The sequence below is a fragment of the Xyrauchen texanus genome, chromosome 27 (assembly GCF_025860055.1).
Source record: "Xyrauchen texanus isolate HMW12.3.18 chromosome 27, RBS_HiC_50CHRs, whole genome shotgun sequence".
Classification (NCBI taxonomy): Eukaryota; Metazoa; Chordata; class Actinopteri; order Cypriniformes; family Catostomidae; genus Xyrauchen; species Xyrauchen texanus.
Genome location: NC_068302.1, coordinates 2341244 through 2360700, shown reverse-complemented (window position 1 = coordinate 2360700; position 19457 = coordinate 2341244). Strand labels below are relative to the sequence as shown.

The following is a 19457-nucleotide window of genomic DNA, read 5'->3' as shown; positions in this document are numbered from 1 at the left end:
TGATGCTGGCATATAAAACAGTCACTGGGTCTGCTCCATCATACCTAAAAACATTTATGCAGCGCTACGTTCTCACTAGAAGCCTGCGGTTGGCTAAGGAACGTCGCCTTGTCGTACCAAAACAAAGAGGCACCAAAACACTTTCCCGGACTTTCAGTTTCATCATACCACTCAATCCGGGAAGCTAACTCACTCTCTATCTTCAAAAAACGGCTAAAAACACATCTTTTCCAAAAGCACTTAACCGGTCACTAAAAAAAAAAAAAAAAAATATTTACATTTCTTGTTGCGCTTAAATCTGTTTTGTATACTATTCTGATGATAGGGAAACTTTGTAATATGGCACTTTTTGTACCACTGTCTCCCTGAGATGATTCGCTGATGTTCTTCCTCTTTTGTAAGTCGCTTTGGATAAAAGCGTCTGCCAAATGAATAAATGTAAAATGTAAATGTAAATAAAAACACACAAAAATGTAAGATCAGGACATTACATGCTATTAAAAGCCAGTAAAAATAGATGAGTTTTAAGAGAAGATTTAAAAACAGATAATGAATGTGACAATCTAATACTGATTCCATAAAATAGGACCCACAATCAAAAAGGCTCTCCCTCCTCTACGATTTAGCCTTGAGCATGGGATATCGAGGAGATATTGATCACCGGATCTCAGACTTCTAGGTGGATTGTAAGTGTTACGATCCCCTGTTGTCTGCCCCGTGTTTCTCTTGTCACCTGTCATGAACTCCAATTCCCATGATTCCCGGCCCTCATCACTGCCATCCCCGTGTCATTGTTCTCACCTGCATGTCATTTTGTCGTTATCATGTTTGTGTATTTAAACCCTGCTGTTCCTCCATTCCATGTCGATTACTGTTTGTAGATGTCTGGATGTTGATGTTTTGCCCTGCTCACTCTGTTCTTGTACCCTTTGAATGTTTTCGTTTTTTTGTTTCAGTTTTCCCATCGTGGATGTTTCCTTTGTTCCTGTCTGGTTGTTTTCCACTTTGATTAATAAAGACCCGCATTTAGATCTGCACTCCACGTCTGCCTCCTCCTACTAACGTTACAGAATGATCGACCATAATGGATCTAGCGGTTCAACAGGCGAACTATAGACTTCTCTGCCTCAAGCAAGAGGACCGTCCTGTGGAGGACCACATCCGCGATTTCCTCGAGCTGGCGAGTGTCGCGGACTTCCCGGACTCCTGGTTTTCTTCAGGGCTAACCTAAACAGTTCGCTCAAGGAGCGGTTGCCACCGGCGACGCGCGGCTGGACTCTCCTTGAATTCATGGTGGAGCCAGAGCCCACGCCAGCCACGGTCAGCGAGCCAGAGCCCACGCCAGCTATGGTCAGCGAGCCAGAGCCCAAGCCTGCCACGCTCAGCGAGCCAGAGCCCACGCCTGCCACAGTCAGCGAGCCAGCGCCTGTAGCCTCGACCGCCCCAGAGCCAGCACCTGTAGCCTCGACCGCCCCAGAGCCAGCGCCTGTAACCTCGATCATCCCAGGGACAGGGATCCCAGGGCTCTGCCTCCCAAGACTCCCAGGGCTCCGCCTCTCGAGCCACCCAGGGCTCCGCCTCTAGAGCCTTCCACGGCTCTGCCTCCCGAGCCTTCCACGGCTCCACCTCCCACGGCGCCGCCTCCTGAGCCTCCCACGGCTCCGCCCCTCGAGCCTCCCATGGCTCCAGAGCCTTCCACGGCTCCGCCTCTCGAGCCTCCCAGGGCTCCACTTCCCGAGCCTCCCAGGGCTCCGCCTCCCGAGCCACCCAGGGCTCCGCCTCTCGAGCCTCCCAGGGCTCCGCCTCTCGAGCCTCCTGTGCCTTCCAGGACTCCGCCTCACGTGCCTTCCAGGGCTCCACATATCGAGCCATCCAGGGCTCCGCCTCTCGAGCCTCCCAGGGCTCCGCCTCCCGAGCCACCCAGGGCTCCGCCTCTCGAGCCTCCCAGGGCTCCGCCTCTCGAGCCTCCTGTGCCTTCCAGGACTCCGCCTCACGTGCCTTCCAGGGCTCCGCATATCGAGCCATTCAGGGCTCCGCCTCTCGAGCCTCCCAGGGCTCTGCCTCCTGAGCCTCCCAGGGCTCCGCCTCTCGAGCCTCCCAGGGCTCCGCCCCTCGAGCCTCCCATGGCTACGACTTTTATCCCAGAGCCTTCTAGGGCTCCGCCTCCTGAACCTCCCATGGCTCCGCCTCCCTCGGCTGCACCTCCTGAGCCTTCTACGATGTCGACTCCCAGGCCTCCAGACCCTGTCCCTGTCCTGTGGCCAGCTCCCAGGCCTCCTGAACCTGTCCCTGTCCTGTGGCCAGCTCCCAGGCCTCCTGAACCTGTCCCTGTCCTGTGGTCGCCTCCCAGGCCTCCTGAACCTGTCCTTGCCCTGTGGCCAGCTCCCAGGCCACCTGACCCAGTCCCCGTCTTGTGTCCCCCGTGGACTGCCTGCTTGCCCTCTGTGCCTCCGAGGACTGCCTGTCTGCCCCTTGTGCCCCCGTGGACTGCCTGCCTGCCCTCTGTGCCCCCGTGGACTGCCTGTCTGCCCTCTGTGCCCCCGTGGACTGCCTGTCTGCCCCTTGTGCCTCCTTGGACTGCCTGTCTGCCCCTTGTGCCCCCGTGGACTGCCTGGTTGCCCCTTGTGCCCCCTTGGATTGTCTGGTTGCCCCTTGTGCTCTCCTTGGTCTGCCTGCACCCCCCCACCACTCCTTGGATGATTTTGTTTTGTTTTTTGGGGTATTTTTTCTTTTTCTTTTTAGGTCTAGTATCCCCTCCTTAGATGTTACGATCCCCTGTTGTCTGCCCCGTGTTTCTCTTGTCACCTGTCACGAACTCCAATTCCCATGATTCCCGGCCCTCATCACTGCCATCCCCGTGTCATTGTTCTCACCTGCATGTCATTTTGTCGTTATCATGTTTGTGTATTTAAACCCTGCTGTTCCTCCATTCCTTGTCGATTGTTGTTTGTAGATGTCTGGATGTTGATGTTTTGCCCTGCTCACTCTGTTCTTGTACCCTTTGAATGTTTTCGTGTTTTTTGTTTCAGTTTTCCCATTGTGAATGTTTCCTTTGTTCCTGTCTGGTTGTTTTCCACTTTGATTAATAAAGACCCGCATTTAGATCTGCACTCCACGTCTGCCTCCTCCTACTAACGTTACAGTAAGGATGTAGTAAGTCTGATAAGTAACTGGGAGCTTGGTTGTGTAATGATTTATAAACAAACAATAGAATTTTTAAATCAATTCTAGCTTGAACCGGCAGCCAGTGAAGTGATTTTAAAATGGGGGTAACATCATCGTTCTTCCGTCCTCCTTTTAGAAATGTTGCTGCTGCATTTTGAACTAATTGAAGTCGAGCAATGAGAGATTTGGAAATTCCACAATAGAGTGAATTACAGTAATCCAAGGCATGAACTGCTATCGCTAACGTTTTCACCGACAACAAGGGTTTAACTTTAGAGAGTAGATGTAGCTGAAAGAAACAGGAACCTATGACAGCACCAATATTTTTGTCAAATTGCAGCTGGCTGTCAAATTGGACACACAGGTTCCGTACTTGAGGAGAGAGGAAAGCATTGAGATTTCCACAATCAGCATTACTGACATCAAAATTATCTGTAGGACCAAAGACAATCACTTCTGTCTTATCTTTGTTCAAAAACAAAAACTTTTTGGCTAGCCAACCTTTTATTTCCTCCAAGCTAGAAGAGATTGTAATGCAGTGTGATCATTTTGTTTAACCGGTAAGTAGATTTGAGTGTCATCAGCGTAGAAGTGGTAGGAGATACCATGCTTTCTGATAATAGAACCCAGAGGGAGCATGTAAAGAGAAAAATGTGCTGGTGCAAGAATAGAACCCTGAGGCACACCACAGGTAAGGCGGGCCACAGAAGAGGTACATTTGCAGAGCTTAACAGAGAACGTTGTATCAGTCAAATAGGATTTAAACCATTTAAGAACATTCCATTTTAAGCCCACACACGATTCTAGTCTGGAGAGCAGTATAGCATGATCAACAGTATCAAATGCTGAAGTCAGATCTAAAAGAACTAAAAGCACAGTATCATGCACAGAACGAGCAGTATGGCTGGTGGCATTGTCATGCTGGAGGGTCATGTCAGGATGAGTCTGCAGGAAGGTTACCACATGAGGGAGGAGGATGTCTTCCCTGTAACACACAGAGTTGAGATTGCCTGCAATGACAACAAGCTCAGTCCAATGATGCTGTGACACACCGCTACAGACCATGCGGACCCTCCACCTCCAAATCGATCCAGAGCACAGGCCTCGGGCTAATGCTCATTCCTTCAATGATAAACGTGAGACAAAACCATCACCCCCTGGTGATACAAAACCACGACTCGTCAGAGAAGAGCACTTTTTGAGTGCTCAGTCCTGTCTGGTCCAGCAAAGGTGGGTTTGTGCCCATAGGCGACGTTGTTGTAAGGACCTTACAACAGGCCTACAATCCCTCAGTCCAGCCTCTCTAAGCATATTGCAGACAGTTTTGAGCACTGATGAAGGGATTGTGGGTTCCTGGTGTAACTCGGGCAGTTGTTGTTGCTATCCTGTACCTGTGTGATATTCGGATGTACCAATCCTGTGCAGGTGTTGTTAAACATGGTCTGCCACTGCGAGGATGATCAGATGTCCTTCCTGTCTCCCTGTAGTGCTGTCTTAAACAGGTGCATGTTCATTTATTGTTTATGGTTCATTAAACAAGCATGGAAAACATTGTTCCTCATTCCGTTATTATCTGATGTACTTATTCATATATATTTATATTGCGGGTCTGTTGAATGCTTGATTCTGATTGGTTGACAGACGTTCTAAGGTGTGCATTTATTTTTCAATTAACGAAGTAGTTCCAGGTCTTGACCGTATAATGGTTACATATCACATTGCCAAATTATTTAAGTGAATTAATAGAGCGCTACAGGCTACTACAATAAAACAACCAAATAAAACATTGGTTAAAGTAATTCGGTTAAGAACATCAAACAATGTCTATAATATCCTACATTTATTTAAGGCCTAGTCCACACTAATACGTTTTCGTTTGAAAACACATCTTTTTCTCTCCATTTTGGCCTTCCGTCCACACTGAGATGGCGTTTTTGTCCGCGACAAAATATATTTGGCCTGTGTTATAGCGGTGCTGTTGTGCCTGATACTCACTTTGATAGCGTTGTTCAAAAATAAATGTCACTTTGTACAACCTTCACATTGCATTCCTTCAAAGGCGAAGGGAAGTTTACTCAGAATTGTTTTCTTTGGAAAATGATTGAAAACGTTAGTGTGGACGGAGGGCATTTTGAAACGAAAATGCAGTTTTCATATGTATCTGGATTAATGTAGACGTAGATTTTGGTTGAAAAGCTCCCTTGTCCCCCCAGCACTTACATATGCACACGCACACACGCACACGCACACAAACACGCACGCACGCACGCACACACACGCGCACAAGCACACACGCACAGACACACACACACACACACACACACACACACACACACACACACAGACACATACACACACACATGGAGACTCGTTTCGCAAACAACAAATAGAGCTGCGCCCCAGCAACTTGATCAATACAACAGTAGGCCTATTATCCAAAGTAACTTTTAATATGAAATCTAATCAGCCTCACATAGCTATAATGGAAAGCACCGGGCTATACCCCCACCCCCACCTCCCCAGCATAAAAGTAATCCATAAGACTCCAGTGGTTTAATCCATGTCTTCAGAACTGAACTGATATGACACACTGCAGGTGTGGGTCAAAAACAATATTTAGTCAATATTTAAGTCCTTTTTTTGTTTACTATAAATCTCTACTTTCACTTTCACATTTGCGTTCTTCATGCATATCGCCACCTACTGGTCTGGGCTGGTCAAAGGTGGAGATTAATAATTAAAAAAGGATTTATATATTGATCTGTTTTTCACCCACAATTGTCATATAGATTCTGAAGATATGGATTAAACCACTGAAGTCTCATGGATTACTTTTATGCTGCATTTATGTCATTTTTGAAGATTCAAAGTTTTGTCACCATTCACTTGCATTGCATGGACCTACAGAGCTGAGATATCCTTCTAAGAATTTTAATGTGTGATCTGCAGAAGAAAGAAAGTCAAACGCATCAGGGATGGCATGAGGGTGAGTAAATGATGAGAACATTTTCATTTATCAGTGAACAATCCCTTTAAAAGCTGCTGTGTTTTTGTATACATGATACAATCAAAATCCCACATGACTGAGAGGTTTATATTTTCACATGAGGCCAATTGTCCTCCTAAACATCAACACTAGATGGCAATATCTAGACTTAAACTGAGGGAGTGTGTCTGCATCTCAAACAGTGTTAGGGAGACTATTCCATAGTTTAGGAGTCAAATATGAAAAGGATCTTCCTCCTTTTGTGTATTTTGATATTCTATGATCTATTAACAGGCCAGAATTTTGCGATCGTAATGAACGTGGTAGAAGGTCACTTAAGTACTGTGGATCTAGACCATTCAAAGCTTTGTACATAGTTAACCGGAGTTAACGTAGTTAATCAGAATCAGATTGAGTTTTATTGCTAATTATGATTACACGTACAAGGAATTTGTCTTGGTGGCAGAAGCTTCCAGTGCAAAACAATACAAAGAGATAGTAAAAAAAATAAAATTTAAATAAAAGGTGAATAAAAAATTAAGTATATATATAGAAATACACAATAAGACTAATATATATATATATATATATATATATATATATATATATATATATATATATATATATATACATGTATAAATACAAATCAGTTACAGTGCAAGGGAATGCAATGGCAGAAGATGTAGGATATGCAGGATAAATATAAATAGAATAAGCTGTGTATTACACATTAATTATTGCTCAATGGGGCAGTTTTAACTGTTTATGAGATGGATAGTCTGAGGGAAAAATTGTTCCTGTGTCTGATGGTTCTGGTGCTCAGAGCTCTGATGGGTCGGCCAGAAGGCAACAGATCAAAAAGGTAGTGGGCAGGGTGAGTGAGGTCCAGAGTGATTTTACAGCCTTTTTCCTCACTCTGGATGTGTATAGTTCTTGAAGGGAGGGCATTTTTATATAAAAATGAAATTCCGAAATTCCTATACAAATATTTTATTAAAATTTTTATACAGAGTATACTTAATATGTTATTGAATATTTTTTATACTTTGATGTATCTTAATATTTTATCTATTATATTAAGACATGACTGAGACATATAGGCTATTAAGGATGACCTAGGCGATTTTAAAAGTTCTAGGGTTTAAAATGAATTAAAATGACTGTTTTCGCTATAAAACTTTTATTAGAAATTTTAATAGCTACATAAAATAACTCCATCTTTCAAACATGAACTTCCTATTTCAAGTTGAATAATTATAGAGTCTATAAATTATTAATATATTTTCTGTAAGCTGCAGAACAGAAAGTTGATGGTTATAAAATAGAAATAAATATACTGTGGCCTGAAAAATATTTGGCCACTGAAGTCAGTTCCCTAATTAATTGTTCAATGGTTTTTGGTGACTTGCTCCAGCATTTGTGTGCTATATTTGTATTTAATTGAATATACATAAGTGTGGTAATATACGAACATATGCTAAAGTAAACCTAACCTAAATAAATCATAAATCTGAATCAATTCCGAATGGGGGCTTTTATTTTGAAAACTTTTCCTGCAGTGGCAGTGTTGCGTTTGTTTCATTGTGCGTCACTTTCTGTTGACCAGTTCAATTAATACACTTGTTTATTAACAATGAGAGTTGTTCCCACATGGATAGATAAAGTGCACGACCGTAATAAGGTTGAACAATGGTAAGCTGTTTTATTTTTGCGCTAAACATTAGTTGTAGAGCAGAACGGACGTAGCTAGCAACCGTTGCTATGTAAACAAGCGCTTCATATGCGTTAGTCTGATTTATTCAAGCTGGATTTGTATTGTTCCTTTATACTTATTCTTCGCACACTTTTGAGTAGATATAGAAACAAGGTGCTCGTCATTCTTCTATAGGTTTCATACTGTAACATGAATGCATTAGATGCTAGCTGAACCTAAAACATTCATTTTTCCATCACAATATGAACATGTTTCGTTTTGCCTACCATTAAAATAACATCAAATGGCTTACGAGTTATTGGAACCACGTGAACCTGTCGAATGGGCCTGTCACTGCACATTTATGTTCATGTTATTTCATTAAATTGGTTAATCATGTTAAAATGGGTGTGCTGTGTTTGTGTCTTTCAGTATTTATGATCTCGCCTTCAAACCGGACGGCACTCAGCTCATAGTGGCAGCTGGAAACAGACTTCTGGTATTTTACCATCTTTTATTTCACTGTGTCTCTAAACCTAGTGAGCTGCCTACATACGTAGACAGCAGGCATCGAGTGTGCAATATTTCGGGATTGCATGTTCCAAGTTAACCACATATGTTGAGTATTATATGCGTGTTCCTAAGCAGACCTAAGATACAAAAAAGTGTGCTGCCTTGGAATGCATCTTTGCTATCTATAATGCTGTCTGTCTAGATATGTATCTCTTTAGGTTTAGAGACTCAGCCATGTAACTTTTTCACACACACCGTTGAGGACAAATTATTATCCATATTTCAATCTACAATTCTGATAAAAGTGAATTTTCCTAACATGGAGAGTATTTAACAATAAGGTGTTTATTCCTAATGCATACAATAAGACTACATTTTCATTATTTTTCAGGAAAACACTCTGAACTTCTATAGGCTTGTTAACTGAATTTGCTAGTAGAGAATGTGATGTTGTGTTCGAGTTATTGTAATGTGTTTCAGGTGTATGACACGGCTGATGGCACACTCATACAGCCACTGAAGGGGCATAAAGACACTGTGTACTGTGTGGCTTATGCTAAAGATGGTAATGATCCAATGTGTGTCTGCATGATTCCTATGATTCATCATGTAACCTGTCCTCACTGTTTTGAGCGTCATGTCATGTTTTGTAGGGAAGCGCTTTGCATCCGGGTCAGCAGATAAAAGCATTATCATCTGGACGTCAAAACTTGAGGGGATCCTAAAATACACGTGAGTTTTATAAGGACTACTGATTTTTACTGCAATTTGAATGTATTTTTATGCAGGATTTTGAACTGTATTATTTTATATCATTGTGCCGTTTTGTTTGTTGTTCAGAGTTCTAATTTGCTTCAAGATTTTGACTGAATTAAAAGAAATATTTGAAGCTAGTGTTTTTAATTTTTTTCCATAATGCACCACTTAGGTGTCCACCATTAAATCACTGGAAACAAATATGAAATCATGTAGAATAACAAAAGTGAAGCCTTTTTTTAAGGCCATGACACACACACACACACACACACACACACACACACACACACACACACACACACACACACACACACACACACACACACACACACACACGTGCATATGTATACGTATGTCATCGATGCATGAGGGCAACAAAGGCTATCCCGTCTGGTCCGAATTGATTGACGGTCTTGTAATGATGGTTATGGGAGGAATGTGTCACAACACACAGTGCATTTCACCCTTCTGCTTATGGGGCTGTGTAGCCACAGCCCATGATGACCCCTGTCCACTGTTAAGTGCCTTGCTCAAGGACACAATGGTGGTGGCCGTGGGGTTTGAACCAGTGTCCTTCTGATTAACAGCCCTGTGCTTTAGCCACTACGCCCCTGTCCACTGTCGAAAGCACCTATAATGGGCATGTGGGTGTTGGAACTGGACCTTGTAGCAGTGGAAAAAGGTTGCCTTGTATGATGATTCCCATTTTCTTTTATATCACTTGGACGTGTGCACCGTTTACCTGGGGAAGTGATGGCACCAGGATGCACTGTGGGAAGACGACAAGCCAGTGGATGGAGTGTGATGCTCTGGGCAATGTTCTGTTGGGAAACCCTGGGTACAAACACAAACTTGGGCTCATTTGAAAGTAGACACTGAGACATGTGTTATTCAAGACTAAAAATGTATCATTGAAGTATAAAAAAAATTAGTTAGAGCTATTCATCCATCGTCAACCACTTATCCTGTGTACAGGGTCGCAGGGGGCTGGAGCCTATCCCAGCTAACATTGGGCAAAAGGCGGGGGACACCCTGGACAGGTCGCCAGTCCATCGCAGGGCCACACATAGACAGACATACACTCACACTCACCTCCACATCCACATCCACATCCACATCCACACCTAGGGCAATTTTTTTTTTGGAGACACCAATTAACCTAGCCTGCATGTCTCTTTGGATGGTGGGAGGAAGCCGGAGTACCCGGAGAGAACCCACGCAGACACGGGGAGAACATGCATACTCCACACAGAAAGGCCGGGGCAACCAGGGTTTGAACCCACGACCTTCTTGGTGTGAGGCGACAGTGCTAACCGTTGCACCACCGTGCCGCCCTAAATATAAAATATATATTTTTTAAATATGCAAGACTATGCACAGTGCCCCAAAAACACATCCGATACAAAGCCACGTGTCTGATGAAGGTCTGACACAATTTTGAAGTCGATATGACCATAACTCTTTGTTCCATAATGATGTATGTAAGTGTACTTCCAAAAAAAGACCACTTGGATGCGCCAATAGTAGTAACTCCATAAACCAATGATGAAAGTGGTTCTAAACACACAATTTTGTTTATATTTCAATGTAAAAAATACCTCACAAACCAAAATATACATGAAGATATCATTTTTATTATTATTTGGGAATATATCTGTGATGAGGAGGAACTGCCAGCCCCCAATCGGGCTAATCAGCCAACGAGAGGGATTAGGCCGAGCCGGATGTGGCATACAGGTGCAGCTGCCTTGTGTTTATGTTTATCTTTTTAAGTTTTCATGAAATATTATTTTGACTGTTCAGCCGGTTTCCACCTCCTCCTTGCCCATTTTAACCCTGTTACAATATCATAATGCATTCCACATATATTTATGCATTTTATAAACAATGTGAAAAGAACATTGCATTTTTAAATGTTGCAATGGAAATACAATTTTACTTACAATAAAGATGATTCTCTTCATTTTTCCCTCAAAACAAATATAAATTGACTTTTGCTCAGACGTTCACCCAGTATCTTAAGCCACTGCCTCAAGCCAGAGAGGGTGGCTCATCTCGGCTTGAATGACATGTCCGAGCCACTTGGATGTACATTTGAACGGGGTTTGATGAAACAAAATGCAGTCGGGAGCATGTGTTCTTCATACCCTCAGTGATGGTGACTGAACCTGAGGAAGGTGGATCAGATCCATATCCAGCTACATGACCCATCAGTCAAAAATGAGCTAGTTTTTCATTGGCCAGCTTTATCCAGAGACAAACATGGATGATGCAAATCTTTACATCGCTCGTGTCAACTGTCCTGTTTGGCTATACTGATTGACTACCCAATCACAACTGCACAGAATATTTTGAGGGAGGGCTCGTTTTGTTCATAAGATCCTCCCAAATATAATGTTTTGGTGTTTTGCTACTGAAACACTACACGGAGTGCAAGATTTCGCAGAGAATGGACATGAATGATCACGTGTTGAATATGTAAAACCTGAACAAAGACAGATCGATCAATATTTCCTCATATTTGTAAATGTTTGGGAAAATACCTCATAGATTTTATTTTTTGGATTCTTACAATTAAAAGCATACCAAAGTTAGAGGATTGTGCTCATCTGTGTTTGGCTGGAAGACAATAAAGGTCAGAACTTCCGGTTTAATCTTTTGTGTTATGATTTTCTGTCTTGATGCATTTAATAAAATCTTATGGTTTTATCTTTGCAATAGTCATCTTTTTAAAATATAAAATCTTGAGATCCAGATCATTCAAATGATATGTTGGATGTCAATATTAGTTTACAATTTCACAGTTTAAACATGCATTAAACATAAATTAAATGTGAATAAATACGCAAGTGGGTCATTTTTGGCCCACCTGTCGTTAAGAGGTTGAACCTGCTTACCAAAAATAAAGTGGACATAATCATATTTTAAAAATACTTCAATAACGTTCACTGAATTAAAGAAAAATAAATGTTCTTAAGTTTAATTAAGTGAAGAAATTCACTGTAAAAAATACTGGTGTTTTGTCTTGTTTTTCCATAAAAATTTGTCAAAAAAATCCTTAAAACAAGATACATTTACTTGAGAAGCAACATATAAGATATTTAGACTGGGGAGAGAGTAAGGACATACACCTGAGATGAATTGTTGTTAATTTCTGCTTCTTTGTGCACAGTGAGTGTCGGGGGAGATAAAAGATGGCCCAGTCCACTGAAATCGAGAGAGAGGGGTACATGAGAGACTGTGTGTTCTAATGAGTGTTTTATAGAAGCTGAAAAGCGGCATTTAATTTGTATATGCTGAAAAGCCAACCATTTGTTGTGTGTAACTGAAAAGTACATCACTCTGTACAACCGATCATTTATAATTAAGAAATACGGATATGTGAGTGCAATGCGTTGCTTTAATTGTTGGTAGGGAACTAAAAACCTGACTCGCATGGAATGTGGAAACCGGCTCCCACTTACTCTTTATCTGCCAACAAATGAACCTTTGCCACATTGGTGCTGAAACCCAGGAGGAAGAAGAGTATCCTGCTATAGAGTCATCTTCGCCACTGGAGGAAGTATTCCGATCCCTCGCCAGCATCCACCAGGCTCAACAACAGGCCCAAATGGATCTGCGGGCAGTGCAGCAACAGCGCTTCAAGAGGAGGACCGACGTGTGCTGCGGAGCTTTGTGCTTCAGGAGGGGGCACTCGCCGTGACCCCGGCAGCAGTGAAGATGTGTTGCTCGCTAAGATGGGGGTGCAAAACGATCCGGAGGCCTTTCTGGAGCTCTTCGACTGCAAGGCCCAAGCTCTGGAATGGCTGCGGGTGCAATGAATAATCCATATCTTACTTGCCCAACTTGTGGCTCAACAGCTCCTGGTTGACAACCTCCTGAACTGAAGAAAGCCGTCCTGCAGAGGTTCGGCTGTAGTCCAGAGGAGCACCGTCAGCATTTCCGATCCCTGACGCTTAGCGAAGTCAGCTGCCCATTTGCCTTTGCTCAGCAGCTCTGTGATGTCTGCCGGAGGTGGCAGCTGGCCAAAGAGCATCGGGCATGTCATCAATGTGGAGCAATTTATCTTCTGACAACCGAAAGGATCGGCGGAGTGGGTCCAGTGCCACTGCCCGGCATCATTGGATGAAGCAGTATAGCTAGCGGTTGACCATTTTGGGGCATTGAATACAAATAATCTGGTGAAGGTGAGGTCTGTATGCAGGGATATTTACGATTATCCTGCAGTGACCACCACTTTTCTATTTCGGGGTCAAAAGCATAACATTGAGGCTGTGGTTAGTTCCCGCCACACCCATCCACAAATTTTGGGCACTAATTGGCCGGCTTTTCCTGAATAGTTAAAAGGGTTGTGTGTGGATGGGTCCTGTAATACAGTGGAAAGGTGTGGGGTGCCGCCTACGTCAGCTCCACATCAGGATGATATAAGGGAGGGGAAAGCCTCGGCTTCCCCAGCCCTTAGGGGAATTCCAACTGGGAATTGTCCTCTGGAGCAGACACATACGAGACACTTAAGGATGCATTTGACAAGGTCAAAGTAATTGATGGTCAGCGCTTTCAGCAGCGTATTGTACACACATATCTGTATTTCTTAATTATAAATGATTGGTTGTATTGAGTGACGCAGGACAATCTGACAAAGATACAACCCAGTTGTTAGTACCAAGCCTTTGAAAAATCAGCTCATCATAGTTTGATGGCAGGTCACTTGGGACAGGGGAAAACACTAAGCCGTCTAATGGCCCGATCCTATTGGCTGGACATTTTCGGGGGTGTTACCGTGGTGTGCGATATGCCGTGAATGTCAGCTGGTGAATCCACTGACCACTCCGGCCTCCAGGGGGTTTTCCCAGTTTGAATTGTTATATGGGCGTAAGCCCCGTGGCGTGATAGATGTCATGAAGGAAAATTGGGTGGAGGGACCTTCACAAAGCAGAAATGTTCTTGACCTGAGAGCAAAACTCCACCCACTGGGGTGTCTATCACAGGAGAATTTGCTACAGGCGCAAGAACGTTAGTCCCAGCTGTATAACGGGGGAGCTCGGCTACGGGAGTTTGCACAGGGAGATAAAGTATTTGTATTTCTGCCCACATCGAGCTCAAAATTACTCACGAAGTGGCAAGGGCCCTTTGAGGTCACACGGCAAGTTGCATACGGATAAGGGTGGGGCACGTCATAACGGATTATAGAAAAGTCAACACTGTGTCGAAATTTGACACATATCCAATGTCTTGTATTGACAAACTGCTCGCTCGGTTGGGCACATCTTGCTTTTACTTGACACATCTCAACTAAGATGGGGTTGGAGTGCAGGGTCAGCCATGGTACAGCGCCCCTGGAGCAGATGGGGTCAAGGGTCCAACAGTGGCATCATGGCAGTGTTGGGGCTTGAACCCCTGAGCAACCCACAGCCTTGACCACCAAGCCACCACAGCCCCTTGAAATAATCGAACATTAATCGATTATCAAAATAATCGATTAATGTTTCATGATCTTCACCTACTTACTTTATATATGTGTGTGTATATATATATATATATATATATATATATATATATATATATATATATATATATATATATATATATATATATTCTAGGTTTATGGCTATTGTTTGATTTAGTAATAGGCTATGTTCCATCCTGCAGTGATCAAAATCACAGCCTGCCATCCATCAGAATAGATGACAGTTTTGCTTTTATGATATTTGCAATTGTATGTAATTGTGCAAATTAATTGTGTTTTTCAGTCACAATGATTCGATCCAGTGTGTCGCTTACAACCCCGTCACACACCAGCTGGCTTCATGCTCATCTGGAGACATTGGTGAGTGTGTGTTTACATTGGTATGAGGTGTTTTTTTTAGTCAACATGAAACGCCTTTTACAGACTGTTTTACTTCCATAATGTGAAGTGCTTCAGAGTGAAAGTAGTGTGGGACCTGATTTTATTCAAAGAGAGTGGATTGGATGGTGGAGGGCGGCGGTTGAATAATAAGTACTGTTTTTATACAGTAAATAGGGTGTGAATGTGAACCTGCCAATGATTACATTGCTTCTCCAAAAAGAATAAGATTTAATATTGTTATATAAATTGAACTATTATGCAGTTTGTGGCTGTTGCAGCCTCAGGAATTGGATGACTTGCTTCGACTTGAATCTGCGGATCTGACAGAATTTCAGGGTGTAGCTTTATAGGATGTGAACCAGACAGCACATGTACATATAGAGCTTAAGAAATTCACTACATGGCCAAAGTTTGTGGGCACACCTTTTTGAGTAACGGGGTTTGGCTATTTAAAGCACACTTTTTCTGTTCCAGCATGACAATGCCTCGATGAGGTGTTTAAAGAAAGGTTTACTGAGTCAGGTGTGAGAGAGGACCAATTCCCTATTAAAGACAATAGTTTTGAAATGAAATGTTCAACAAGCATATATAAGTGTGGCGTTCGGCTGTCCAAATACTTTTGGCCATGTATTGAATCATGCACTGGAATGGCCAAATCAGATTGTAACCTAACTGCCATTTGTTTTGCTCATGCTTAAGCAAAATGTTTTGCAAGACAGACTAACAATACCGACGATATTTTTTGTTAAGAGAAACGGGCCAAAGTACCTTCAATCAACAAGTACAAAAAATGTGTAATACTTAATGTCAAGGCTGAAATCTGACAAACTGTATACTGAGATTCTCTAATGACACATGCAGGTCTGTGGTCTCCAGAGCAGAAGTCTGTCTCCAAACATAAAGTGAGCAGTAAGATCACATGCTGCGGGTGAGTTCTGATAATCTCACAGCATTCAGCATCAGGAACACTGTTGCTTTCTTTGTATTGTGATGTTCATTCTTGTATTGTGATGTCAGCTGGACTAATGACGGGCAGTATTTGGCTCTGGGCTTGATGAACGGGGTGGTCAGCATCAGGAATAAGAATGGAGAAGAGAAAGTGAAGATTGAGCGGCCGGGTGGCTCTTCCTCCCCCATTTGGTCCATTGCCTGGAACCCGTCCAAGTAAGATTAGACCAGAGTTTTTATTACATCATTACTGTACATTTGATGTCAGTTTTTTGTTAGGTGCATATTTCAAGGCCTTACAATAAGTGAATAGATGTTATCAAAGCACTGCTAGATCTATTCTCAGGACTAATTTAGCTTTTTTACTAGATGTTTGAAGTCCATTCCCCTCAAATTCACACAGATGTCCTAACAGAGTAACCACGGGTGGAATTCAGCACATTAACTATGACCAATTACATTTATACATTTTTAAGTGTGACATTTCAGGGCCACTGTTTATGTATCATTACTGCATATACAGTGAATGTTGGTGGTTGTTATATATATAAATATATATGCTTTTTTTCTTTTGTTATATGAAGGCCATTATAAATTTTTCACCAGGCCTCCAAATAACTTTTCAAATGTCTTTTATGTAAAGATTTCACTGTTTTAGTCTTGTCCCCAACCCAGACTTTCAATATGAATTTATGAAAATACATTATAAAAACATAAAGAAATTATTATTACATATCATCTAAACAAACACAAACCATTTCAATATTTAATGTTTGGCAATGTTTTTTAAAATGTTAGTTTACTAGTGGACAAAAGTGTCAGTGAAGAGCATGCTTGAGATTATATATACAGTTGAAGTCAGAAGTTTATATACACCTTATACAAATACATTTAAACTCAGCTTTTTACAAGTCCTCCTGATATTTAATCATAGAAAACATTCCCTGTCTTAGTGGAATGTGAAATGTCAGAATAATAGTCAGTATAATAATGTCAGTTTTATTACATTCTCAGTGGGTCAGAAGTTTACATACACTTTGTTAGTATTTGGTGGCATTGCCTTTAAATTGTTTAACTTGGGTGAATCATTTTGGTTCGCCTTCCACAAGCTTCTCACAATAAGTTGTTGGAATTTTGTCCCATTCCTCCAGACAGAACTGGTGTAACGGAGTCAGGTTTGTAGATCTCCTTGCTCGCACACACTTTTTCAGTTCTGCCCAGAAATATTCTATGGGATTGAGGTCAGGGCTTTGTGATGGACATTCCAATACCTTGAATTTGTTGTCCTTAAGCCATTTTGCCACAACTTTGGAGGTATGCTTGGGGTCATTGTCCATTTGGAAGACCCATTTGTGACCAAGCTTTAAATTCCTGGCTAATGTCTTGAGATGTTGCTTCAATATATCCACATAATTTCCCTTCCTCATGATGCCATCAGTCTCTCCTGCAGCAAAGCACCCCCACAACCTGATGCTGCAACCCCCATGCTTTACAGTTGGGATGGTGTTATTTGGCTTGCAAGCCTCACCCTTTTTCCTCCAAACATAACAATGGTCATTATGGGCAACCAGTTCAATTTTTGTATCATCGGATCAGAGGAAATTTCTCCAAAAAGTAAGATCTTTGTCTCCATGTGCACCTGCAAACTGTAGTCTGGCTTTTTATGGCGGTTTTGTTGCAGTTGCTTCCTTGCTGAGCAGCCTTTCAGGTAAGGTCGCTATAAGACTCGTTTTACTGCGGATATAGATACTTGTCTGTTTTCTCCAGCGTCTTCACAAGGTCCTTTGCTGTTGTTCTGGAATTGATTTGCACTTTTCATACCAAACTACATTTATCTCTAAGAGACAGAATTCATCTCATTCCTGAGTGTTATGATGGCTGTGTGGTCACATGGTTTTTATACTTGCGTACTATTGTTTGTAAAGATGAATGTGGTACCTTTAGGCATTTGGAAATTGCACCCAAGAATGAACCAGACATGTGGATGTCCACAAATACATCCAAAGGTACACCTCCAATTCAGTACACCTACTATCAGAAGCTAATTGGCTAATTGCCTAAAGGCTTGACATCATTTTCTGGAATTTTCCAAGCTGCTTAAAGACAGAGTTAACTTAGTGTATGTAATCTTCTTATTGACTGGAGTTGTAATATAGTCAGTTAAAAGTGACGCAGTCCGTCTGTAAACAATTTTTGGAAAAATGACTCACAAAGTAGATGTCCTAAACAACTTGCCAAAACTATAGGTTGCTCATATTAAATCTGTGGAGTGTTTAAAAAATGAGTTTTAATTACTTCAAACTAAGTGTATATAAACTTCTGACTTCAACTGTATATACATTATATATATATATATATATATATATATATATATATATATATATGTGTGTGTGTGTGTATATAATCTCTGAACTCTTCTGGTGAGAAAAAGGTTCTTATTTAAACAAAAAGAGAGTTTGCAATGCTGCTTTGAGTGAATTAAGTGGAGGGGTGCCGTTTGTTCATGAAACACAAGGAGGAGCTGTTGCACTAGTAATTCTTGTTCAGTTCTATCCTTACTTGTCCTTAAGTGCTTCAGTAGTGAAACATAGATGTGATGCTGTGCAGTTAAATCTATTAAGTGGCAACTTAAGTAGCAGCTTACTCCGACTGTCCCTAATTAGTAGTGTTTACAAGGCAAGCATAATTTATGAGTTATTTGAACCAACCCCACACTGTTTGTGCTACAGACATGAATGCTGCCTCAAATTGTACAGCTTGTTGAGGAGATGTGTGTTATTACTTTTCTAAGTTACTGTGAAACAGTCAAAGGAAGGGACAGAAACAGGCGTCAGCTTAAGGGGTAAGCTTTCTTTTTAATCTTAATTTATACATGAACACAAGTCTTCTTGGCCTTGTTGTCGGGCTCTCCCTCTCGATGCTCTGTGGCTGCTGGCTTTTATCCGCTCTCCTCACGCTACTGCAATTATACACAGGTGTTAGGCTTAATTTAGCTCAGGTGTAAGCGCCCTTACCGCTTTTCTCTCCCGGACGGGCGCTTGACCACGCCCCCGCTGCCACATACCCCAGCGGGATCACATCAATTGGCGATGTGATCCAAGATGGCGGCGCGGTAGCACGCAGCGGCCACTCCGGATCCACAATGGTGCTATTTTTGTTAAAAAAGCCCGACTTTTGCAACACATGGACATCGGAGCAACCAGTGTTCGTGTCTACCATCGCCAGACACTACTCAAATATAAGACTCATGCAAAAACCAAGCTGCATGATGACCTGCAGGAGGCGCTACGCGTACTCGGCTTGCTGCGGAGACCAGGCCTCCAGCCCTCGGCGTCGCCTGATGCCGGTGGCCGGGGAGAGGACGGCGTAAGCGGTGTGCGAAAGCGGAAGCGTGAAAGAGGGCGGGGTCCATGCTAGGCTAAAACAAACCCTAGCCGGCCGGCTCTCCCGTCTATCCTGCTCTCACATGTTTGCTCCCTGGACAACAAACTGGACTATATCCGACTCCAGCAGGCTACGCAGCATGAGTTTAGAGACTGCTGCGTCTT

General features: G+C 42.5%; 1 protein-coding gene across 1 annotated transcript in view; it reads left to right on the top strand.

The window, feature by feature from the left end:
* Window positions 1-7698: 7698 nt before the first annotated feature.
* LOC127620825 (intraflagellar transport protein 122 homolog) overlaps window positions 7699-19457 on the top strand; it is a 97945-nt gene continuing 86186 nt past the window's right edge. Inside the window, exons 1-7 of the mRNA XM_052094081.1 lie at window positions 7699-7843; window positions 8277-8343; window positions 8838-8922; window positions 9011-9089; window positions 14864-14940; window positions 15823-15889; window positions 15979-16125. Of these exons, the coding sequence (XP_051950041.1) occupies window positions 7785-7843; window positions 8277-8343; window positions 8838-8922; window positions 9011-9089; window positions 14864-14940; window positions 15823-15889; window positions 15979-16125 (581 nt within the window). The 5' untranslated portion in view covers window positions 7699-7784. The remainder of the gene's footprint in view (window positions 7844-8276; window positions 8344-8837; window positions 8923-9010; window positions 9090-14863; window positions 14941-15822; window positions 15890-15978; window positions 16126-19457) is intronic.